Raw genomic sequence first — 25,752 nt, forward strand, 5'->3', positions numbered from 1 at the left:
AAAGCAAGCACAGCTCAAGGCTGGATGTTTGGAATGGACTAGTTATGGATAATTCCCAGTATTCTAGATGCCCAAACTTCAGCGACTCTTAAAGAACATCCCACTACACAACCGCTGTATATACAATATACAGGCTTCCCACTCAAGGTGGGAAGTATGGACTGGTCAGAGGACAGGAAAAAGCAGACTCTCCCGTGTTTGTAGAGGACACTGCATGTGCAGAATTTGGACGCTGATGTTCCTTTCCTTGTTCAGTCGCTCTTTATGACCCCATGGACTGCAGCACACCAGGCTTCCCTGTCCTTCACTGTCTTCTAGAGTTTGCTCAAACTCCTGTCCATTATTTCTTTGAAGTATAGTAAAAAGAGTTTTACTTGAAAGAATAAGCATGGTCCTGAGGCTTCGAATATCCTTGAAAATCTGAGGATAAAACACTCTGCTAGTAACTAGGACACCAGAGGCAGAGATCTCTGCTGTATGTTAAAGGGTTCACCACTTATTCACGCATCAAATATTTCCTGAGCACCCATTTTGTGCAAGTACCAAATTCAGTTCCAGGGAGCTGAAAAGAATTCACAGTCTAGCAATGAAGACAGATGCATAAATACATGACTGAGGGAGTGCAAAAAGTATGCATTTTAAAGATGGGGACTTTCCTGGTGGTACAGTGGTTACTTATCTGCCTGGCAATGCAGGGGATGCAGGTTTGCTCCTTGGTTGGGAACTAAGATCCCACGTGCTACAGACTGACTAAGCCTGCTGGCTGCAACTAGAGAGCCCATGTGCTGCAACCGCGGAAGCCCGTGATCTCTGGAGCCGGAGTGCTGTAACTACTGATACTGTGCACCGCAACGAAAGGTCCTGCATGACACAATGAAGATTTCGAGTGATGCAACCAAGACCCGATGCAGCCAGATAGAGAAAGAAATAATAAATATTAAAATGAAACAAAGTATGTCATGTATTGTGTTCTATAAGGCAGCAAGTGCCCAAGTAATCCTGGGAAGAGACTGGAGAAGACTTGTGGCTGAGAGTGAGCAGATAAAGGGGTTGGTGGGGGTCCAGACCACATTCCGGGGGAAGGCGACCTCCGACACTCTCTCTGAGCCCACTCTTCTCTCTCCATGTGCACCGCCCCTGCCCTGTCCTAAGACATTATCACTTCTTTTTACCTGAGTGATTGCAAATCCTTTTGTCCACGCATCCCCCTGTGTCTTCTAAGACATTTGCCACATGGAAGTCATGGGATCTTTCTAGGCCACAAACCTGAATCTATCAGTCCCCCTGCCTAAAACTCTTCATCCTAAAGGAAATCAGTCCTGAATATTCATTGGAAGGACTGATGCTGAAGCTGAAACTCCAATACTTTGGCCACCTGATGCGAAGAACTGACTCACTATAAAAGACCCTGATGCTGGGAAAGACTGAAGGTGGGAGGAGCAGGGGACGACAGAGGATGAGATGGTTGGATGGCATCACTGACTCAATGGACATGAGTCTCCATCACGGGAGTTGGTGATGGACAGGGAGGCCTGGCGTGCTGCAGTTCATGGGCTCGCAAAGAGCTGGACACGACTGAGTGACTGAACTGAAAACTTTTCAAAGGTGTCCAAGAGCCTCAGGATTTAATAACAGAATAACGAAGATGACAATAAAAATAGCAAACTTACACAGAGTGTCCCATGTACCGGGTGTTCCGTGTGCTTTATCTGCCCAACTGCTCCTCATTATTTGTGGATTCCATAGCTGTGAATTATCTACTGTGTAAAATTAATTACAAGTCCCACATTAATACTTGCTGTGCTTCGGGGGTCATTTCTGGGCACACACAGGGTGGTGAAATATTGGAGTGGAGCTAACTGAGCTCAAAGAAGGTAATACTCAGCCTTCTAGTTTCAGTCTCACATGGTATATTGTTCAATGTGAAGACTTAGACGGGTCATGTTGTATGTTACTTGTTTTAGAACAAACAAACTTTGTTCTTTGTTCCCAAACAACAAAAGGAAAAAGAAAATAACAGCATTTTACTCAAACCTGAATGAATCTGAAAGAGATAAGACTTTGGGGATTGCCCTGTCTACTGGCTTTAATGTTTCAGGTAATAAAAACTGCAGAGGGAGACCAAATAATAGAAAATTTAGTGGAAAGTGGAAAGAATAGACTTTCTTCCCAAAACATAAAAAAGAGAAGAGCTTACCTGTTGCGGAGATTGTCCATTAGGTTTCTCTAGACATTTAACTTCTCTTCCTGCAACTAAAAAAAAAAAAAAACCAGTTGAAAACAGGCCTGCCAGTTGCCTCCTTTCCACAGCCAAGATGCATCTTGAAAGTGACAGCAGAAAGCATTTCCCGAGAGAGACGTAGGTAGTGATGTGGGGGAAAGGATTCCTGGCCTGGATCAGTGACTCCAGGCAGACAAGGGCTTTGAAATTTACCAGGCCTGAGTTTGCAGCCCAGCTCCCAAAGCTGAATTAACAATCAATTAAAGCCCAATTAATCATTTACCCAAATATCAGTGTTTCATCTATCAAATATGGTTGTAGTGGGATTTAAACTGCACAACAGGAAAGCTGTTGAGAAAAACTTACGTAACTGAAGGAATGAGATTTTAGATAAAAGCACTCACCAAGTGACCAGAGTGATAAATAAAACTAAACCCAATGCCAAGACACATCACTGTGATATTTCAGAAGTGAGGTAAAAGCAAAGCTCCTATAGGCTTCTACAAAGAGAAAACTGACCATATACAAAGAGCTGGGGCTCAGAACGGCTTTAGACTTCTTAAATGCACACACAGGGCCGTGCTGTGCCCAGCCGCTTATCGTGTCCGACTCTTTATGACCCCACGGACTAAAGGAGGCCGGGCTTCCTTGTCCTTCACCATCTCCCAGAGTTTTCTCAAACCCATGTTCATTGAGTCGGTGATGCCATCCAACCATCTCATCCTGTCGCCCCCTTCTCCCCCTGCCTTCAATCTTTCCCAGCATCAGGGTCTTTTCCAATGACTCGGCTCTTCACATCAGCTGGCCAAAGTATTGGAGCTTCAGCTTCAGCATCAGTCCTTTCAATGAATATTTAAGGTTGATTTCCTTTAGGATGGACTGGTTTGATCTCCTACACATTATTCTAAATTTGTCCAAACTACCAACGAAATGAGATGGTACAATAAAGACATTTTCAGATAAGAAAAGTCTCAAAAATTTTTACCATCCCTTCCTGGAAAGGAGTCTATTAGAAGATGTAATAAACAAATGAGGAAGTAAACCAAGAGGGGAAGGCAAGGAATATAAGATATAGGACATTAAACACAGGAGAGAGACAAAAGGAATCCCTAGGACGATCGCCATGGAGATTCCAGAATCCCAGCACTGTGCACAACCCGGAGGAAGCTCATTCCCATTGCAGAAGGTAAGAAGGCTCTGGGAAGTCTTCTTTTAAGAGAAGAAATTGACAGAATCACTGAAGTATCCTACAGAGAAAAATACACATGCTAGGGAAAGAATTTGGCGTCAAATTAGTGGTAAGGATGAAGAATACTGAACAAATGGAAAAAAAAAAACAGTCATTTGTTACCTTCAGAAAAAACCTGTGCAGGAAAGGAAATGTAGTTATAACTCTCTACTTGGCTTAGCTGTGAACCAAGCACTTATGTAGTTATAAAAAATACTTGTTATTTATCTAGCTAAAACTGGAGGTGGGTTTCGATAGGGAGGTGGGACATTCCTTATGTGTGGTGGGGCAGCAGGTGGATGTTGAACCATCTTCTTCCACAGTGGAAGATAATGTCTAAAACTGAAAAAAAAAATCATGAAATGGTAATAGAAACTCTCATTTAGAGAAACTGAGGCAAATAACCAAAATAACGAGCTAAAGAAGTGATTCCCTTTGAGGAAAGAAAGATGTGCTCATAAGCGGGCGGTCTGGGCTTCATCTGGAAATTTGGGAACCAATCTAGTCCTAAGCGCAAAGTCAGGAGAAAGTGTAAACTAGATGATAGCAAGCAATAACAATGATGCTTTCAAATAAAGCTGATTCCCATTCATTTATCTAGCCCACATTAATTATTTAACGCCTAGTACTGTGGAGAGAAGGGGGTGGTAGAAGATGAGATGGTTGGATTGCATCACTGACTCAATGGACACAAGTTTGAGCAAACTCCGGGAGACAGTGAAGGACTGGGAAGCCTGGAGTGCTGCAGTCGATGGGGTCACAAAGAGCTGGGACGTGACTTGGAGACAACCATGGGCCAGGTCATGTGCTAATAACAGATGATCTAGCAAAATTAATTGCTTATAGCCTAGTGAGGTGGGCAAAACAAAAACAAGTAATTATGATCCGGTCCTGTAATAAAACTTATCGGGAAAGCATCATGAAAACGTGGGGACCAACAGTCAACCTGCCAGAATATTCTAGAGCCACACAGTCCAACCTGGTAACTACTAGCCATATGTGGCTATTTAAATTACTAAAAATTAAATACATGAAAAGTTCAGTTCCTGGGTTACACCAGCCAGCCACATTTCAACAGCTTGAAAGCCACATGTGGCTAGTGGCTGTCATATCAGATAGTGTGGACATAGAACATTTTTCTCACTGCAGAAAGTTCTACTTGATGGGGCTGGTCTACAGGTTCCTAAATGGTGATTTTTACAGTGTTTTCAAGTGCATGGAACCCCTGAAGGGACCACATTCCATGTGGTCCACATTCCATGGGTCTGTTAGGAAGTAGAGTCTTGGTGAGTTTGATATTTAACTAGTTATCTGTACATGGAGTGGAACTTTTACTCTCTTTCAATTGGAGCCACTGCTGGAACTAGAAAGGAGTCTTTATTACACATCCTGATACTGTTTGGCCACAGATGTTGGGGGCAAATACTGATGGTGACTAATAGTTTTTGAGTCTTTGGGAAAGCACTTTTGTGTAGCAAAAAGAGGGGAGAGTTCTGGCGAACTCAGAAACTCCTGAGTTGGAACTTTTGCCCCATGAATTAGCTGTGTGGCCTTGAACAAACCTCTCAATCTCTCTGGGCCTTTGTTTATTCAGACGTGAGGTATACAGATAATGCAAGAATCAGGATAAGCAGGTGCAGAAGCACAGAAATGGCAGCTGCCATTCTTCTCACTGTTCGGAATCTACATGGGAGGAGGGACTCTCAGTAGAGAAGAGGGTCTCCTCATCTCTCATTTCTTCTCATCACCACCCTGATTTCTGGCTTTTTCAAAAAGCTCTCTCTTTGACCAGGAACTTTAGTAACTATATCAGGAAGAGGAATTTAAGTTCAAGAAGGCAAAGGGAAGAAAGAAGGGGCAAGGGCACTGACATTCACCCAAAGCCCAGGACACGCCAGCCTGGCCTGCCCATTGTTCTGGAAACCCTCCCAGGGTCCCAAAGCTCAAGCGGATGAGACGGTGGCTGGAGGGGATGAGGCTGGCAGGTGGGGACACATCAACTCCCAGGAGTCAGGTAGGGGGCGCTGTGGACGCCACGCTCAGGGCCTGACTTGATGGGGTTCCCACGTCATCATAACAACCAGTGGCCACATGTGGCACTCACAGTGGCCCGAGAGTAGATGGCCGAGGACAACAGAACCAGCGTGTAACCTACCCACAGACTGGTTTTTACTCAGCATTTATGCCATACAGCCCACCCCGGGGTACTTCTCTAACTTCCATGAGAAGAAAAACCAACTTTCTTCCCAAGTGGAGTTAAATTCTAAATATGATAAGCCTCAATTGGCACCAACCCTGGTTGCCAGAATTAACTTTTCCTTGTAATTTGTAAATGCATTCAGGCTTGTTGTGGGGTTTTCTTTTACGGGTCTGCCCCCACCCCCACCTCTAAGCAGGGCCAATATCTGAATAGAACCAAAAGACCTCCAGCTGGGCTCCTTTCTCCCAACAAGCTTTGCAAGCTTTGCGGCATCTTCCTTGGATACGGTTCAGCTGGGGGCCTTCCCTGTATTCCAGGAGGAATTTCTGCATCCTCACAGAGGGGCCCTTTGTTGTCTGAGGTTGTGAGAAGTTAACCACTACTCTGCACACGGAAATATCTTTTCCCTCTGTGAAGCAATGATCAAAGAAGAATGCCATTTAAACCAAGGAAAAACAAAACTGTGATTTATCTCTAGAATCTCTATGGGAAAAAAGAAAGGCCCTAATTACTTCAGTAACACATGACCAACTGCAGTAGAAAGTGTAAAATTCACTCATCTATTGATGGATTTTAAAGTTTAGTCCTTGGTACAAAGTCTAAGTGCTTTTTTAAAAAGCATACAAACATTTTTTTCCCCCTTTTGCAGCTGCTCTGCTCACAAATACCTCCAATCTTTTTCAAATGCTTTAAGAATTTTTTCACTAAAAATATATTTGTATGTGTACATATTTATATATAAAATAGATATAATTACACAGACACATGCACAAATACATAGAAGCACACAAGTTTAGGAAAAGTGTGGGAAGAAGCCTTAGTCAAGGAACCTAACCTGGGTTAGGGGCTCAGTTTTTCTCAGGATTTATTTTAGTTTATGTCCACTTGCATATCCATTTTACACAATATATATAGACAACTTCATGTATTGCTTTTTTTCCCTTTAACATATTTTGAGCCTTTTCCATGACAATCCATAATGTCCATAATGATTGTTTTAAATGGCTGCAAATTATTCCAATTAATTATGCCAGTTAACCATTTCTCTCTATTGCTTAACACTTCTGGAACTTTCCATCTTTGTTAAAGTCACCCTTCTTGCCATTTCCAAGTTCCAAGTCTATGGTGCCAACCATAAGCTTTATATAATTGTAACAAGTGACCTGATTTCGATTTTCTTTGCCTTTCCATTTCTGAATTTTCTTCTGACACAAAGTAAAGATCTATAGGACCAAGCTGTTCAGAGACAGCCAGGAGGCTGTTTCTCCATCACAAATCAGGCAATGCTGCATCCACAAGGCATCATCACTCTTCAGAGCTTTGTCCAGGTGAAAGCAAGGTAAACCTGCCCAGACATCACCTATCCAGGCAGAAATCCTCTTTTCCCAAACAGTTAAAAACCCCGCACAGTAGATGCCAGGGAATCAGACCTGAATCCTTGTTTAGTTGCTAAGTTGTATCTGACTCGTTGTGACTCCATGGACTGTAGCCGGCCAGGCACTTCTGTCCATAGCATTTCCCAGGCGAGGATACTAGAGTGGGTTGCCATTTCCCTCTCCAGGGTCTCCTCCTGACCCAAGGACCCTCATCTCTTGCTTGGCAGGCAGTGGATTCTTTGCCACCAAGCCACCCGTGAAGCCTGACCTGTATTCTTAACTTCTATTAATTTTCTCTTTTTTCTCTCTTTGCAGCACAAGCTCTTCCCCGGTGGAGGTCACAATGCGTGTCCCTCTTAACAGCACGGGCCCCAGGAGAGATGGCTGTAAGCCATCCCGTACACCAGTTCACGCCAATGCCCTTTGGATATTACTTTTTCTATTTAAGTCTGATTCTGTCTCAGTTGCCTCACAGATGTGGCATAAGAGATGTGTCTCAGATGTACACGCTGTCTCTCACGCTTTCATTTGCCAAAGGCAAGCAAGGGGGGATGGAACAGGAGGCAGGGCCGGGGGGCCAAGTCACCACAGTTGTGGGGCTGGCAGATCATTTGTGAACGGGAGCTCAGGGAAGTTGGGGGCACAGGACTCTTTACTAGGCCCTGGGGATGGCAGTGTAGTTACTCAACAGATGTTCAAAACCCAAACTTGGGCTCCAGATCGGAGGCAAGACTGAGTGTGTGAGTGTGTGTGTGTGTGTGTTGTGGTAGTGATGGTATCTGACACTTGAACTTCCAGTTTGAGTTTGGTACTTGACGTTCATTATTTTGTCTTCTTCCCATAAATTGGAAATACGCATTACTAGTTCCATCTTATGAATATAGAGAATGGTTTAGCAAGCTTAACTAACTCATGTAAGGCTACACAACTAGCAAATGGTGGAGCTGGGATTCAGAAAGTTTTTAATTTATATCATGGAGTCTTCCTTATGACAGGATTTATGTCATAAAGCTTATTATCATGGGGGCAAGTAGGGAGTATGGGAACATGGGATACAGGAGATCAACTAACCCAAGCTTCTCATTCATGGAGGGCCTCAATGTAGACTCTTGACCACTATCTCCAAATATACAGCCAGAGCTACACGGACGGGACTGAAAGAAGACAATATTTATCACACAGCTTTGAACTTCAGCCCCATGTTTCCATAGTAAATTTCCTGCAGGTCTCAATGAACTAATACTTTCCATACAAATAGGAAAATTTTATCACCTTTATGCATGTATGCAATATTGCAGATCTATACATGAAAGCTTTTAAAATATTCTCTAATTTTATTATCCCATTCTGTCATTATTTTACTACTTTAATATACCAAGAGCCTTGAAGAGAACAATGAAAAAGTAATCCAGACCTCTTTCAACCTCTGAACGACTTGATCTGACATTATGGCTGTTCTAGAAAAATCAGGCTGCGTATTTACCCTAAGTCAGACTTACGTGGAATTATTTCAGGGAAATTTTCAGAGCTGAAAGGTTCAGCTCTCATCTATCTCTTGTGGGGACTTCACTGTTTGTGATTCTGTAAATATCTGCATCTTAAGAACCTTAAGAGCTGTTAACCATGGATTATATACTTGGTATTGGCATAGTGAAAAACCTGGCTTAAAACTCAGTATTAAAAAAACTAAGATCATGGCATCAGATTCCACCACTTCATGGCCAATAGAAAGGGAAGAGGTAGAAGCAGTGATAGATTTCCTCTTCTTGGTCTCTAAAATCACTGTGGATGGTGACCACACCATGAAATTAGATGATTTTTTCTTGGCAGGAAAGCTATGACAAACCTAGAGTGTGTTAAAAAGCAAAGACATCACTTTGCCAACAAAGGTCCATATAGTCAAGGCTATGGTCTTTCCAGTAGTCATGTACAGATGTGAGAGTTGGACAATAAAGAAGTCAGAGCACCAAAGTATTGACGCTTTCAAACTGTGGTGCTGGAGAAGACTCTTGAGAGTCCCTTGGACAGCAAGGAGATCAAACCAGTCAATATTAAAGGAAACCAACCCTGAATACTCTTTGGAAGGACTGATGCTGAAACTGAAGCTCTAATACTTTGGCCATCTGATGCGAACAGCTGACTTATCGGAAAAGACCCTCATGCTTGGGAAGATTGAAGGCAGAAGGAGAAGAGAGTGACAGAGGATGAGATAGTTGGCTGGCATCACTGATTCAGTGGACAAGAATTTGGGCAAAACTCTGGGAGACGGTGAGGGACAGGGAAGCCTGGCATGCTGCTGTCCACGGGGTTGAGAAGAGTCGGACAAGACTTGGCGAATGAACAACAACACTGACATAGGTAAGCAATCAATCACCAGTAGCTGTTGTTATGATGCTATTGGTCCTTCAGCTCCTGGCCAAGGATTCTGCAGCAAGAGCCCATCACTCCCTGCCCCAAGCTGGCCAGCCATGCCATGACTAACTGAGATGCCATGTATTAAAAGACGGACTTGAACACGTCAATTAAGTTGTCCTGGGACTTCCCTGGTGGCCCAGTGGTTAAGAATTCATCTTCCAATACACAGGACACGAGTTTGATCCCTGGTTGAGCAGATCCCCTGGAGTAGGAAACGGCAACCCACTCCAGTATTTCTGCCTGGAAAATTCCACGGACAGAGGAGCCTGGTGGGCTACAGTCCATGGGGTCATAAAGAGTCGGACACGGTTGAGCACGTGTGCCATCCATCCTTATGGAGAACTAAGATCCCAGATGCTCCAGGTGTACTAAGCCCACGTGCCGCAACTACTGAGCCTGCTACGCTCCACAACTAGAGAGGAGGCTACACGCCACACCAAAGAGCCGGCATGCAGCAATGAAGATCTCATGTTCGGCAACTCAGACTTGGGGCAGACAAATAAATAATTACATAGATATTAAAAAAAAATTAAGTGTCCCTGGCTAGTGAAAGTAAAAGTTGCTCAGTTGTGTCCGACTCTGTGCAACCCCATGGACGGTCCATGGAATTCTCCGGGCCAGAATACTGGAGTGGGTAGCCTTTCCCTTCTCCAGGGGATCTTCCCAACTCAGAGATCAAACCCAGGTCTCCTGAGTTGCAGGCAGATTCTTTACCAGCTGTCCCTGGCTAAATGTCTCCCATTTTACAGTGAGATCTGTGAAGTGTTACTGACACTCTGGTTAAGTTCTTAGTCTTAGCAGAGAAACAGTAAGAACAAAGAAATAGCTATTAAACTTCTATGAATAAAGATTAAAGTTAGAAACACAACATTTTGCAGTGGGAAGCCCTGAGAAAAATTACTCTAGCCCACATGTATTATGGATTGGGACCTGCAGCCCTGAGAGGCTAAGTGATGCCCAGCAATAATTTTTCTAAACCATTCTGCTGTCCTTGTAGAGGTCTACAGTAAGTTACCTGATTTTGCTACATAAAGTTTTCTTGGAATACACCTATGTCGATTCATTTAGGAGTTGTCTCTGGCTGCTTTCAAGTTACACAGCAGTGTTGCGTAGTGGTGACAGACACTGTATGACCCACAAATCCTAAAATATCTACTTACTTTCTGGCCCTCTATGAAGTGCTGACTCTAGCTCCAAAGGATGAACAAAGTATATGAGGAGGAACCAAAGCATGCCAGAATCATGTGAGTGAACGTGGAAGCAGGTCTCTGGAGGCTGGCCAGTGGGCACCCGAGTGAGCTCAGAAGTGGCTTCTCCAGCTTGCATGCAGCCTGGAGATGACCACGGCTCTGGCCAACAGCTGGACTATAACCCCAAGAGAGACCTTGAACCAGAGGTGCCCTGTTAAATTGTGCTTGGGTTCCTGGGAGATAACAAATGTTTGCTGTTTTAAGCTACTAATTGGCGGGGGCGGAAGGCGATTACTGTGTTACACGGCAATAGATAACTAATATAATTGTAGCCCTGGTGGTGGAGAACCTGCCTGCCAATGCAGGAGACATCAGAGACACAGGTTTGATCCCTGGGTGGAGAAGACCCCCTGGAGGAGGGCATGGCAACCCACTCCAGTATTCCTGTCTGGAGATCCCATGGACAGAGGAGTCTGGTAGGTAACAGTCCATACGGTTGCAAAGAGTTAGACATGACTAAAGTGTCTTAGCATGCATGCATGCAGCGGGGCTCACCTTTTCAAGGTGAGTGAAATTCTGCCTCCCAGGTTTAAGGCCCACTGTGATCTGCTCTGTGGAGCTTTGTGAACCCCTGGTCCCCAAGTCCAGTGGAAGCATCTGTGCCGACTCTTACGCAGACTCTATCCCTTGGTCTCGTGGTCAGTAACACAGATGTCTGTCTCTCTGGCTGGTGCTGTGGCTTATTCAGTTTTGTAACCACAAAATCGAATTTACTACCTATTATTCATAATGGCATAATAATATTATTAATAAATAGTGATAATATTGAGTGCTTACTATGCATTGAGCACTTTATGTGCAGTATCTCATTTAACCCTTATAACAGCCCTCATAATATCTCCAAGATATTATTCCAAGGAGATATTATTCTTAAGCCCATTTAATAGGGGAGAAAACACAAGTTACACAATTGCCTTTTATCCTCTAGTGAACAAGTAGGAGAACCAAGATTTGAGCTCTGACTGACCCTGAAGCTGCCACACTCTATCAACTGAGACCCTAAATCCCAGGATATGGGGCTCCAGGGTAGGTACTGCCACATTTACCTTCCACACTTAAGGGTTGGCATGCTGTAGCTAAGACTCAGCACAGCCAAATAAATAAGTATTAAAAAAAAAAGAGAGAGAAAAAACTACTGACTTTTAGTTCACAGCAAATATAGAATCAGAATGAAATGATTTCCCACTCTTTGTCCAGGCACCCATGGCAGACCTAAAGGAGGTCAGGAAAACAAGCAGAAGTGGAGAGGGCAGAGCCTGAGGAAGGGGAAAGGGACGCTGGAACCAGCTCCTGACACCCCTTTCCCACTTCCTGTTCCTCCACCTCCTGCTCTTGGAATCACCGTGGCTGCACACCCCCACCCCATCTGCAAAAACCCCCCACACAGTGGTGGGATAATGAGGAGAAATCCTCAATGCTTTCACACTTTGGGAGTTCTTACTGGACTGCCCTGAGCTCTCTCCTCCCTGGAAAGCCCTCTTCATGTTGTCTAGCTGACTATGACTTCTCACTCCATCTTGGCCTCTTCCAGAAAGGAGAGCACCTTGGATCCCCTGGGCTATGCTAGTTGTCCTGGTTCTGAACTCCCACAGGACCCGCTGCACCTTTCATACAAGAGTCATAATTTTTTGCAGTTGCATCCTTGGTGTGTAGAAAAGTGCTTGACATACATTTGACTGATTTTAGATGAATAAAGGAAAGAATTTTTACCTGTTTCTAGGCTGTTCTGTGCTAGAATGTAAATTCCCTAAGAAAACTGTCTGGTGCTCAATCCAGCACCAGGCATGCAGTGGGAGCTCAATAATATTTAACCAGCTGGCCCTAAATGTCTGGCCTTATACTAATAGATTCAGAGCAGTAGGTCTGATTAAAGGGAACTGAGGTCAAGAAATGGCTTCAGGGTTCAGAAGACTCACCAACTGTGACCACGCTTGAATGGACTCCCAGGATCTTCCTGGACATGGGTTCTCATGATTTAAGTTCCTAGACTTCATGATGCCATTACATCAGTGTGTGCTCATCCTCTAAGAAAGTATTATCTATCTAGTCTGCTGAGACTGCAGCCAGATGATTTAAATTGTATGGTTCTTTAAATTGTATGTTTTCTTCAAAAGTTAAAAAAAAAAAAAGATTGGGTTTAAATGGGTTACCTATTTCATCTTGCTTCCTTAAATGCCACACACACACAAATACCAAAAACCAACAGAGCTTCCCTTCCAACCAACAGCAAAATCCCAGGAGACCAAAAACTTTCTCAGGATTTCCTTTAAGTGTTATTTCTGATGAGTGAGGTAAAATGGACACCACCCTCCCAAATAAAGAACTTGATGTATTTTTCATATCAAAACCAGAAAAAAAGAAGATGCTTAATAATCACTCAAAAAATGTGCACTATACTTCTCACTATTACTTAGCAATCCACTTACTTTTCTAAGGGAACTGAGAACTCTGCAGACATGGTCTGTCTCCATTAGATGCCTGTCCAAACTTGAGTCAAATATATCTTGGTCAGTTATTATTTTTATCTTTTCCACTTAAGCATTCCTAATCCTATATAAGCAATTTTCCAGAAAATAATGGGAACTTCCTTAGCTGTTTTTTTCCTTCCTTCATTTCTTTCATTAACAAATATTAGATGTCCATAAGATTAAGGTTAAAAAATTCTTCCTTCTTGGAAGGAAAGCTATGAAAAAACTAGACAGTGTATTAAAAAGCAGAGCCATCACTTTGCCAACAATGGTCCATATAGTCAAAGCTATGATTTTTCCAGTAGTCATGTACAGATGTGAGAACTGGACATAAGGCTGAGTGCCAAAGAATTGATGCTTTTGAACTGGAGTGCTGCAGAAGACTCTTGAGAGTCCCTTGGAAAGCAAGGAGATCAAACCAGTCAATCTTAAAGAAAATCAACCCTGAATATTCATTGGAAGGACTGGTGCTGAAGCTGAAGCTCCAATGCTTTGGCCACCTGATGTGAAGAGCCGACTCATTGGAAAAGACCTTGATGCTGGGAGAGATTAAGGTCAGGAGGAGGAGGAGAAGATAGAGGATGAGATGGTTGGATGGCATCACTAACTCGATGGACATGAGTTTGAGCAAGTTCTGGGAATTGGTGATGGACAGGGAAGCCTGGCGTGCTGCAGTACATGGGGCCGCAACGAGTCGGACACGACTGAGCGACTGAACTGAACTGAACTGAACTGACAATGGGGATAATGCTGTTTCTAGCATGACTACAAGGTTTAGAGATAGGGCATACAAAGGTCCTAAAATACTGCCTCAAACATAACTAAGTGTGAAGATGGTGGCAGAGTCACTGAAAAGACTCCTTTTCTGAACACACATGGACCCTTCAGGACACTGCTTCTTCTCTTAATAGAGATGTGCTTTGCAAATGTGACTGTGAGTGAGTCAGAGCAAGCCAGGTCACAACAAGATTTCTTAGGTATATGCAAGATGGTTACTTGGCTTCCTCAAAGCACTATTTCATCCCTTCTCAGAAAAAAAAAAAAAGTGAAGGAAAACTTGTAATTGGGAGTGTTTTAGCAGACCCAAAGGGCAACTTCTAATAGTAGATATTTTATGTTGAATCATGGGCATGAGTTTTCTCCTGTGAAATCAGCATAGATAATAGTCATGTGGGGAGGGTCTTGTTTAGATGAATGAAACTCTCTTAAAGAGTGTTTGATACTTTCAAAAATATGCTGCCCTGGAACATCTATCAATACATTTGGGATTCCAAGCCTCTTTAGACCCTTTTTTTTTTTTTTAAAGTAGATATTTAAAAATTACAAATACAAAAAGGCTTATATATGTTTTAAAAAAATGTGGAATAGGAGTAATGAAAGGTGAAAAGTGCAAGTGTCAGATGCTCAGTCATGTCAGACTTTTTGTGACTCCATAGACTGCAGCCTGCCAGACTCCTCTGTTCATGGGATTTCCTAGGCAAGAATACTGGAGTGCTGGGTACTAGCTGCAGCAGGAGAACTCTTAATTGAGGCATGTGGGATTTAGTTCCCTGACCAGGAATTGAACCCGGGTCCACTGCTTTGGAAGCTCGGAGTCTTAGCCACTGGACCGCTAGGGAAGTCCCCCCTTATGCCTTCTAATAGGAAGGTAAACAGGCTGAACTGATTCCATATTTCCCCCTCTAGAATATGGCATTTTCTTCTAAGAATAAAAAGAACAACCCATTTGTTATGTGTATTAATCAGGTCAAATCTAAAGGAAGTCAGGATTCTAAGACCTCACTTGTCCTTTAATTGTATATGCATTTAGAAACCCTATTCTTTATTCTGAATTTCAGGGACACCAAGGATTAACTGTCAAGCCATGGGCAATTTCAGCAAATGCTACGCGTTTCTAGCACAGAAGGGGTAACAGAGCTACTGGGAGTTAGCTTAACCTTAAGATATAAGAAAATTATAACAATAACACATGATCATATGGTTAAGGAGAAGATACAAAGGAAGGAATGTATATGAATTTCAAAGCTAGAAATACTAAAAGAAAAAAATTAATGGCTGTAAACTAAAGTACCTAGTTATATTTATGTAGCACATTATTGAAGACAATTTGATATGTGTTTCTGGGAAAATCACAGAATTTAGCCTAGAAACATTTTACGCATAAGGACTTTAGGTAATATACTGTTAAATTTAAACATCATTCAAATTCATAGATTTCAGTGAGAGCTGCTATATCATCATGCTTCATTAAAACTCAAGCTAGGTTCCTGGGTGGGAAACATTCTAAATGGGGGGGAAAAAGCACAAAATATGATTAACCAAATATGACAAGCTGTCAGAATTAAAACCTCAAACTATATCTATGGCTGATTCATGTCAATGTATGGCAAAAATCACTACAATATTGTAAAGTAATTAGCCTTCAACTAATAAAAACAAATGAAAAAAAAAAAACACCCTCAAACTATAAGCATTGAACCAGATTACCTAAATTGAATTTTTAAGAGTAATAATAATAAAATGTATGTATGTGAACATACAAACTTAAGCTTGAAAAAGGGGGAAGTTTTTCTCTCCTGGTGGAGTTTACATAATGTATACTGGGCTAGAACTGTTGATGAGAATAGTTCCTTAAACTATAGTGTCTTTAAATTTGAGTACACACTGCTAAACCATATAATGTAAGTTTAGAAGGAACGTAAAGTAAATGTATCAGTTCAGCCCAGTTTAGTCGCTTAGTCGTGTCTGACTCTTTGCGACCCCATGGACTACAGCATGCCAGGCTTCCCTGTCCATCACCAACTCCTGAAGCCTGCTCAAACTCATGTCCATTGAGTCAGTGATGCCATCCAACCAGCTCATCCTCCGTCGTCCCCTTCTCTTCCTGCCTTCAGTCTTGCCCAGCATCAGGGTCTTTTCCAATGAGTCAGCTCTTCGCATCAGGTGGCCAAAGTACTGGAGTTTCAGCTTCAGTATTGGTCCTTCCAATGAATATTCAGGACTGATTTCCTTTAGGATGGGCTGGTTGGATCTCCTTGCAGTCCAAGGGACTCTCAAGAGTCTTCTCCAACACCACAGTTCAAAAGATTAATTCTTAGGTGCTTGGCTTTCGTTATAGTCCAACTCTCACATCCGTACATGACTAATGGAAAAACCATAGCTTTGACTAGGTGGACCTTTGTTGGGAAAGTAATGTCTCTGCTTTTTAATATGCTATCTAGGTTTGACATAACTTTTCTTCCAAGGAGCAAGTGTCTTTTAATTTTATGGCTGCAGTCACCATCTTTTATTTTGGAGCCCCCCAAAATAAAATCTGTCACTATTTCCATTGTTTCCCCATCTATTTGCATGAAGTGATGGGACCAGATGCCATGATCTTAGTTTTCTGAATGTTGAGTTTTAAGCCAACTTTTTCACTCTCCTCTTTCAAGAGGCTCTTTAGTTCTCTTTCAAGAGGCTCTTTAGTTCTTCCTTTGCTTTCTGCCATAAGGGTGCTGTCATCTGCACATCTGAGGTTATGCTTTTCAAGTTAAATCCTTGAAACCTTTCTTCCCCAGCCTGTAGGGGGCACATTTCCTGCCTAGGAGAACACTGTGGTCAGTCAAGATAGGCTTCCTCTCTCTGGGCAACTGCAGAGGAACTGGGGATTTTGTGTGAAACCTTTTTCTCTTCTTTCTTTTATTGCTTCACCAGGGTTTTGACCTCATCAGACCTACACTGGAGCAGTTCTGCTAGTTCTTTTTCTCCCTCTTCCCCAGAGAGGTGCTCTAACAGCTTACATCTCAGAGTTAAACTCCTAGCATGTTCTCGGAACTTTACACACCTGTGCAATAGTTAAACGCCAAACAGAAAATCCAGCCTTGGGCCCCCTTGGATGGGGTGTGGCCGCAGGTTGGCTGTGTGGCTGACTGCTATTGCTAAACAAACCCAAACTCAAAGCCCCAACTGCTGCCAAGGGGTAGTGATTACACAGTCAAGAGGAGCAGAGGTGTGCCCCTCCTTGCTGACAACTCAAACGAAAGCATGAGGTTCCTTTAGTCAAAGCTCTTCAACTCCTACAGTGCTTTGCAACCATTTGTATTCAAGCAGTATCTGGAATAAAAACAAACCCAGTGCTTGCTCTCCTGGAGTTGGGACTCGTTGTCATTAAATTCAGTAGAAACGGGCAAACACAATTTAAACAATTCTGAATGAAGCCAAAAATCACCATTTCTATTTGTATATTATGATTCATCCTTCAGGCCTAACTTCTGATGAAGCTTAATATATATTACAGCCAAGGCTAGGAATTGACTTTGAAAAAAGAAATACTATACAAAAGGTATACTATTCCCCTCACTTGTTGCAAATTGCCTTGCATCATTTCAAGTGAGCTAGGCAGTTTTTTAATGCCGTTAGGTTTTTAGTCTACTGAGGCACTTTAGAACTCAGATGGAAATAGAAAATCCTCAGACCCCAATATTTCGTAAAATATTGCCATATGTGCTCAATCACTCAGTCACATCAGATTCTTTGCGACCTCACGAACTGTAGCCCACCAGGCTCCTCTGTCCATGGGATTCCCCAGGCAAGAATACTGGAGTGGGTTGCCATTTTCTCCTCCAGGGGATCTTCCTGACCCGGTGATTGAACCCACGTCTCCTGCATCTCCCGCAGTGAAGGTGGGGTCTTTACTGTTGAGTCACTGGGGAAGCCAAATAGTGCCATAAATTTAAACAATTAAAAGGTATTGTACATACGTAACTATATGTATCTACAACTGTGCTGGCCATTGTGGAAAACTTAAAAACTATGTGACTCACTCTTTCCAAGAATTTTATAATCTGATTAAGAAGCCAAATCCAATACATGAGGCAATCTGATGGTAACTAAACATAAAACACCATGGTACCGCAGTCCAGTCCTCAACTTAGCTCTGCCTGCGTCCACTCTCTGGGCTAAGAATTTACACATCCCCTTTGCTTTAGTGTCTACAACTTAATTTACTTCACCATACACAGTACGATATAAATGTTTCATTTATTAAACTTTAGGGGGTAGTGAGAAATTTACATTTCAGGGTGATCAACTAGTACCTAATCAGGAAGTCCAAACATAGAAGAGGTCATTAAATGCAAACCCACTGTCCACTTATTAAGATATGAATTGGTGAATGGCATAAATGGGTTTTCACTGGTGAGGTCACTGATATATTAACCAGGAAAAAAATGTTAGAAATAGACACTACTTGTGGGATTTAAGGGACACAGTCCTGGCTTCCTTAGCTCCATGTAAACAGGGAGTAGAATGTAGAGTTTACACCCTTAGGCATGTTGCATGATTCCCAGTGGTTGCATGGGAATTGCATGGATTCCCAGTCCTGTGATCTGTCATTGGATTACATGGTTTCTGGTGCCTGATGCTGACTATAAGAGTAACAGAATCCTGTGTATGGAATATTGTCTGGTCCAACTCAATCTTTTCTGCAGGGTGGTGGCAGAACTTAGAAGGACAGAGGATTGGGGTTTCAAGTTTACAAAACAGGTTGCTACACTGGTTTGTGTCTGCTTGCAAATAAAAATATGTATGTGGAGAACGTGGTCTGAGACTTGCTTTCATTACATCCTAACAGGGGTGATGCTGGAGATTGGCTAGTTCTCACCCACCTCAAACTTTCCTCTGGCTGCTATTCTCTAAGCTGGATCCCATCTAGTTTGATTCTTAGATGCTTGAAAGAGCTACTTTACGGTCAAATGCAACTTTGGCCCTTACAGGTTACATGGCTGATTATGCTGGTTGGGGTTCCCAGGTGGCACTAGTGGGAAAGACCCTGCCTGCCATGCAGGAGACAGAAGAGCCTCGGGCTCAATCCCTCGGTCGGGAAGATCCCCTGGAGGAAGGAAACCACTCCAGTATTCTTGCCTGGAGAAACCCATGGACAGAGGAGCCTGGTGGGGTACAGTCCCTAGGGTCACAGAGAGTCAGACACGACTGAAGTAACTCAGCACACACGCACGTATACTGGTTTACTCCCATTGAATGAGGATGGCAGCACCCACCTCCCAGGTGACACAAAATTTAAAACAATTATGTACGGAGCCCTATGGGGCTCATTCATTGCTAGCTTCCCTCCTCTGCACTATCGTCCCCTTGTTATTCTTTTCCGATCCCAGAGGAAACACATGGATGTTTGTAGAACTGAAATGAATAATCTCTTTCTCTCTATTCTCCTGTTTCAGTTTCTCTGGACTGAACGAATTTTGGAATTGTAAGCTTGGCACCTATATTTACTCCAACTTATATCGGGATTCCTCGAATCATCAGAGGCTAAAGTCCTTTGGCCTTTCCCTTTTTTAGCACCTGGGGTCCTACCTCACCCCCTACTGGAAGCCAGTGTGTGCCCATTCATCCCTCTTGGACTCTCCATGGGTGATGACTGCTTTGGTGTCTCTGCATATCATCTCAGTCATTTGCCTTAGACAACACTTCAGAAGAGGGTATCTATTTAACCTGCACTTCATTTAAAAAAAAACAAAAAACCCTTTCTTCACGGCTTAGCAAAAGATGAGAAAGTGTCACAGAAAGGCTTTGGGGGTGGGTAGCCAACCTCCCAGCTGGCTCCTGTGATCCCTGCCTCCTGGTATTGCATCTTCGTGAGGTCCTCTTCCCACACTGACGCAGGGCTGGCCTGTGTGTTCAATAACACGATGATATGACATGTGATTACCAAGGCTAGGGTAGGTTAGGTTAGGAAAAGCATAATTGCTCCTGCAGTGGTCTTCCAAGTGGTTCACTCTGGGGGAAGCCAGCTGCCCCGCCTTGAGGACCCTGATGCGGTGGAGAGGCCTTGTAGAGGGGAACCCGCGAAGCCACCTCGGAAGTGCCTCCCCCAGTGCATCAAGCCTCAGTGACTGAAGCCACAGCCAGATACCTGAGAGCAAGCTCCCGAGAGACCCCACTCTGGAAAGGCACCCGTGGCTGCTCTCACATTCACGGCCCTCTGTTTTGCTCTCACCACGAGAGAAACTTCCAGGCCTCTGCTGAGATGGAGGAGGTGCTGCCACCCAGGTGCTTGCAGTTGGAACAGGAGGGTGGGGTGTCACCTGCTTCTTAAACACAGTTCCACCACTCCCACCATTCTGGCCTCGGGGGCCTCTCCCCTCAGCCCGAGGCACCCACCGCTCCAGTCATGGAGCATTCTGAGTACCCTGCCAGGACCTCCCCGGCAGGCCAGTGGTTGAAACTCCATGCTTCCAATTCCGGGGGCATGAGTTCAATCCTTGGCTGGGAAGCTAAGATCCCACATGCTGTGTGGCCAAAAAAAAAAAAAAAAAAAAAGGTGGGGGAAGAGGGCATGAAAACTGATGGGATTCATCTGTCCCATTTCCAGCTTCTGGGTCAGCGTTCTCAGGCCCACTGGGTGCGTGGCTACTCATCCGCCTACTTTCTATTAACACCAGCAGCAGCTGCCTTGGATCTCTGAATCAGGGGAAGGTCCAGGTAACACTCAGAGTGCGTGCACACATACGTGCTCAGTCGTTTCAGGTGCATCCAACTCTTTGCGACCCCATGGACTGCAGCCCGCCAGGCTTCTCTGTCCATGGAATTGTCTAGGCAAGAATGCTGGAGTGGGTTGCCATGCCCTCCTCCAGCGGACCTTCCTGACCCAGGGATCGAACCTGAATCTCTTATGTCTCCTGCATTGGAAGGCGGGCTCCTTACCACTCGCACCACCTGGGAAGCCCAGTATTCAGGGTGGGTACCACACAAAGAGAGGAGAATGAAGTAAATGTGCATTCAGTATCCCAAGATTCCTCCTGTCTCCTCACCCTCAACCTCCCAAACAAACACTGGCAGCCAGACCCTTACCCTCGGGGCAAGAGTTTGCAGGCATTTTCTAAGGGGATCTGGCCAACACAGGAGGAAAGCCGTAAAATGACTGATGGTGGAAGTTCCCTAACAATAGCTCAGCCAGATCTTACAAGTCACCATCAATAAGTGCAATCTATCTCCCACCCTCACATTTTCATTTGGAACTTTAAACTCCCTCACTCTTATGTATAAGAACATTAATGATTATCAAATAGCTAAGGAAAACCAAAAAAACAATATGGAGAGATCAGGAATTATGGAATAAAAAGAAAATTTCAAAAAAAGATTATTAAAGAATTCATAGGGATAAGAGAAATATATTGTCTCATGAAGCAAGAAAATGATACCGTTTAAAAAGAGAAGAGCAACAAAAAAGCCTGTTAGTTATTAAAAATAGGACAGCATAAATAAAAACTTGACTTGAAAGAATTTAAGTTAAAAGTGAAGAAATTAGAGTGAAAAGATAAAGAAACAGATCACAAGAGAGCAAGAATAAGAAAAGCAGATCAATAATCCAGGAATTCCAGGAGATCTGGAAAGTAACACAAAAGAAAACAAAACACCCACAGGAGAAGAAAATATCAAATATTTTCCAAGAAAATTTCTCAAAACTGGAGGGTAGATTTTCTAGATTTAAAGGGCCCAGTGAGTTTCTAGCTGTTGTTTAGTCACTAAGTTGTATCTGACTCTCTTGCATCCCCATGGACAAGTAGCCTGCCAGGCTTCTCTGTCCATGGGATTTCCCAGGCAATAATACTGGAATGGGTTGCCATTTCCTTCTCCAGGGGATCTTTCCAACCCAGGGATCGAACCCGTGTCTCTCACATTGGCAGTCAGATTCTGTACCACTGAGCCACCACGGAAGCCCTCGAGTTTCCTGTACAATGGATTAAAAAAACAAAAACAAAACCCACAAAAGCCTGCACTGAGGGGATATCACTGTGAAATTTCCCAACATATTCAACCAACTTTCAGAGAAGAAGATAAGAAAATACGTATATATATATACCCACACACACACACATACATATATATGACTGGGAACTGGAGCGGTGACTGGAATTAAAATACTTAGAGCAGCCATTCTGTGACCAAGGAAACAGCAGGGCCATGTCTCCAAAATTTGGAAGAAAAAAAAAAATCTGAGTGAAAATAATTTCCAACATAGAACTCTCTATGAAATCATGTTATCAGTCAAGCGAGGTAGAATTACAGACATTTTTAGACAGGCAAGTTCTTACATAATTTTAAGCTTCATATGCTTTCTCTCAGGGAGCTACTGTAGATATAGTCCAAGAAAATGAGGAAATAAAACGAGAAAAAAGAGGTCTATGAAATAGGAGCTCCAACACAGGAGAGAAAGGAAGGGACCCTGTGGAACTGCAATGACAGAAGATCTCAGTAATAACCAGGCAGAGGGGGCAACCAGACCAGATGAGCAGGTGAGCAGTCTCTGAGAGAGATTTCTTCAAAAGCATGAAAATGGACAGAATGGATACAATACCTGATATGAAACTGATAGAATCATGGAACACCTTTGGAGAAATTATATACAACTGGCAAATATTTCACTACTGAATGAATATTTAAGTACATAAAACACACACATACAAGCCAAACAGACAAAAATAAACAAGTAAAAAGAAGATTATTAACTCTAGGAATAGGTTATGCTGATAAGAAAAAAAAATAGCATATGCTCCATTTCTGAATTGCACGGTCATAATAATGTAAACTGTGAATATTTTTCTAATCAAAACCGAGATGACACTACAGTGTGAGGATGGCAAGTGCACATAGTATAGAAGAATAAAGAGCTAAGTCCTCGTGTTTGTAGGGGAAAGTCAGCGTACAGTGATGTCTCTGAAAAAAAACAGGAGGTGGCGGTACTTACTTGCCATTAAGACATATGGAGGCGGAGTGGAAAGTAGTTTCTCTGGGGGAGGGGAAAAGAGGAGCAAGAGCCTGGGACCTGCTCATTTTCTTAAGGAACCTTGTAGAACCAGCATGTCTTTTAAGCTGTACCCTGCTATATATGATTTTGATGAAAACTTCAAAAATAATTTAAAGTGTAATAGTATATAGACAGCTAATGTGTACTGCTTTTTCAAAATAACACCTATGTAATTTTGATCCTGCTATATATGATTTTGATGAAAACTTCAAAAATAATTTAAAGTGTAATAGTATATAGACAGCTAATGTGTACTGCTTTTTCAAAATAACACCTATGTAATTTTGATAAATAATATTTTGGCTGTTTACTTTCCTTCTTCATAAATTAAGAGGGTTGGACTAGACCTCTGCATGTGTATGTTTTTTTGTATCTCTTTGTACATGTGCCTGGACTTGTGAACATAAATACACAGAAATCTGATAATCAACAGTGGAATTCCCCTGATTATTTGATCATTAAAAATTAGTATGTATTATCTACATATTTACAAAGACATAATCTGATCCTACCGAATGAAGGAGAGCAAGGTGGCACAACCATCTATCGATTTGTAGAGAAACGCCTGAGGTTGCACTTCTGTCTTCCTCTGTCCATGTGAGAGGAGACACAGGAAGAGACTAAAGTTCCCTGCTGTTTAGACTCTGGCCTGTGACGCAAGTATGGTGATGCGGGCCTAAAAGTTAATATTTATCCATCTCAGGGAGTTAAACTTGGCTTGAGAACTTGGGTGGAGGCTGGGAGTAGAAGGAAAGTGCTATAAACTCCGGTAAAGTTAATGCTTTAGCATAAATTTGTGCTAAAGTCAATGTTAACCTTGGCAGCACAGCCGAGTCACTGGCATCTTCTCTAGCGTGTGCCTAGGAAGTTGATGGTGAGTCCTTCAACTTTCCCTTCACTTTCAACAAAACCAACACTAAAAGGGGGAGGCTAGGTATGGAGCTCAGAATTAAAGAGAAATATAAAGATTGTCTAGTTCAAATCTCCCATTTCTTCCTAGCTTGGTGATTGGTAATTCAGTCTCCCTAGGCCCTGAATTCTTCATCCATGAATAGTTATTTCATATAGCTGTCAGGAGAAGTGTATGTGTTAATACCTGCAGAACACTGAAAACAGCGCCTACATGTGTCTTCTCTAAAAACATATGCAAAGAACAGAACTGATGTATTGGGGTCTTAGATTCACGGCTGGTGTGCACTTTCATGGGCTCTGGCGTGCTCTCTTTCTCTTTCTTTAACCTGGACTTTATTTATGTAACCTGGTCTTCAGAATAATGGAAGCTCTAAGGAGAGAGACTTTCCCATGACAAATTTGGTCAAGTCAGTCTCAAAAAGTCAAGGAACACATTGTTCATTGGCCATAGTAATCCTGTTTGGCAAAATCTCAGGTTACATTCATTTGCACCAATGTTTAGTATCTGACGCTAAAGCTTTCCTTTGGACACCAGATGTATTTGGCATTCTTGGATGTGGTGGACTAACTCTGTCCTAGTGCCAAGTCAACGAGTCCAACGACTGGCTTAAGGACATGCTCGCATTCCTTTTTATTATTCCAGGTCCTCAACAATATCTGGCCTACAGAGAAGGAGGTTGCTTGTTGAATTTAAAATGGAAAAAAAAAAAAAAATTTGGTATGCTTCTCATAGTTGAAAGTTATACAACCATACATTACAGTTACTCACAATTCTCTCATCTATGAATGCAATCTTATTTTTCTCACTCATTTTTTCTGTTTATACTAAAATTTTTATAGGTTAAATCACTATTTTAAATGGAATGTTACCAGTATGTATAATTTACAGTATGTGTAATTTACCTTTAAAGAAATTAATAAAGAAGACTCATTGTAGGGAAGTAAGACTGTTTAGTTGTGAGCTGTATTTTTGCCTTAAAAAAAACCCCAAAGAATATTAATTCCTTATCAGATATATGGTTTCCAAATATTTTCTCTCATTTCATAGGTTGGCTTTTCACTCTACCATTCCCTTTGCTATATGCAGCTTTTTTAGCTTGATGCAGTCCCATTTGTCTATTTTTGCTTTTGTTGCCTGGGGTCTTGGTATAAGATCCTAGAAATCAATGCCAAGATCAACGCCATGAAGGTTTTCTGTCATATTTTTGGAGTTTTATAGTTTCAGGTCTTAGGTTTATGTCTTTAGTCCACTGTGAGCTGATTTTTGTGTATATGGTGTAAGATAAGGGTCTAATTTCCTTCTTTCGCACGTGGATATCCAGTTTTCCCAACTGTCTTTTCCTCATTGTGCATTCTTGGCATCCTTGTCAAAGATCAGTTACACTTACGCACAGACCCGAGGTCTGTGTGCCCGAAAGAATGGGATTGTGCGTGTGTGTGCTCAGTTGCTCAGCTGTGTCTGACTCTTTGCGACCCCAGGGACTGTAGCCCCCCAGGTTCCCCTGTCCATAGGATTCTCTAGGTAAGAATACCAGAGTGGGTTGCCATACCCTCTGAGGGATCTTCCCGACTCAGGGATCGAACCTGAGTCTCCTGTGTCTCCTGCATTGGCAGGAGGATCCTTTATCCACTGAGCTACCTGGGAAGTCCCCAGAATGGGATTAGTGCCTTTATAAAAGAGACCCCAGAAAGCTCCCTAGTGCCTTATGCCACCTGAGGTTACAGCAAGAACATAGTTCTCTATGAACCAGGAAGTAAGATCTCACCAAATACTGAATCCCAACACCTTGTTCTTGGATTTCCCAGCCTCCAGAACTGTGAAAAATACATTTCCGTTTTTTACAAGTCACCCATTCTATGGCATTCTGTTACAGCAG

General features: G+C 42.7%; 2 protein-coding genes across 6 annotated transcripts in view; one reads left to right on the forward strand and one right to left on the reverse strand.

Moving 5' to 3' along the window:
- C19H4orf19 (chromosome 19 C4orf19 homolog) overlaps positions 1 to 25,752 on the reverse strand; it is a 79,057-nt gene that overhangs the window by 18,540 nt on the left and 34,765 nt on the right. For 3 of the 5 annotated variants that reach the window (XM_043438732.1, XM_043438730.1, XM_043438728.1), the window contains one exon: positions 2,198 to 2,253. The gene's annotated coding sequence lies outside the window, so the exon portion shown is untranslated. Of the gene's footprint in view, positions 1 to 2,197; positions 2,256 to 23,475; positions 23,563 to 25,752 lie in introns of those variants that run through there. The other 2 variants (XM_043438729.1, XM_043438731.1) reach the window with 2 other exon arrangements.
- The window catches only part of LOC122422015, a 72,752-nt gene that overhangs the window by 12,134 nt on the left and 34,866 nt on the right, over positions 1 to 25,752 (forward strand). The window contains exon 5 of the mRNA XM_043438188.1: positions 2,188 to 2,255. Coding sequence (XP_043294123.1) covers positions 2,188 to 2,255 — 68 coding nt within the window. The remainder of the gene's footprint in view (positions 1 to 2,187; positions 2,256 to 25,752) is intronic.

This window comes from Cervus canadensis, chromosome 19 (genome assembly GCF_019320065.1).
Source record: "Cervus canadensis isolate Bull #8, Minnesota chromosome 19, ASM1932006v1, whole genome shotgun sequence".
Lineage (NCBI taxonomy): Eukaryota > Metazoa > Chordata > Mammalia > Artiodactyla > Cervidae > Cervus > Cervus canadensis.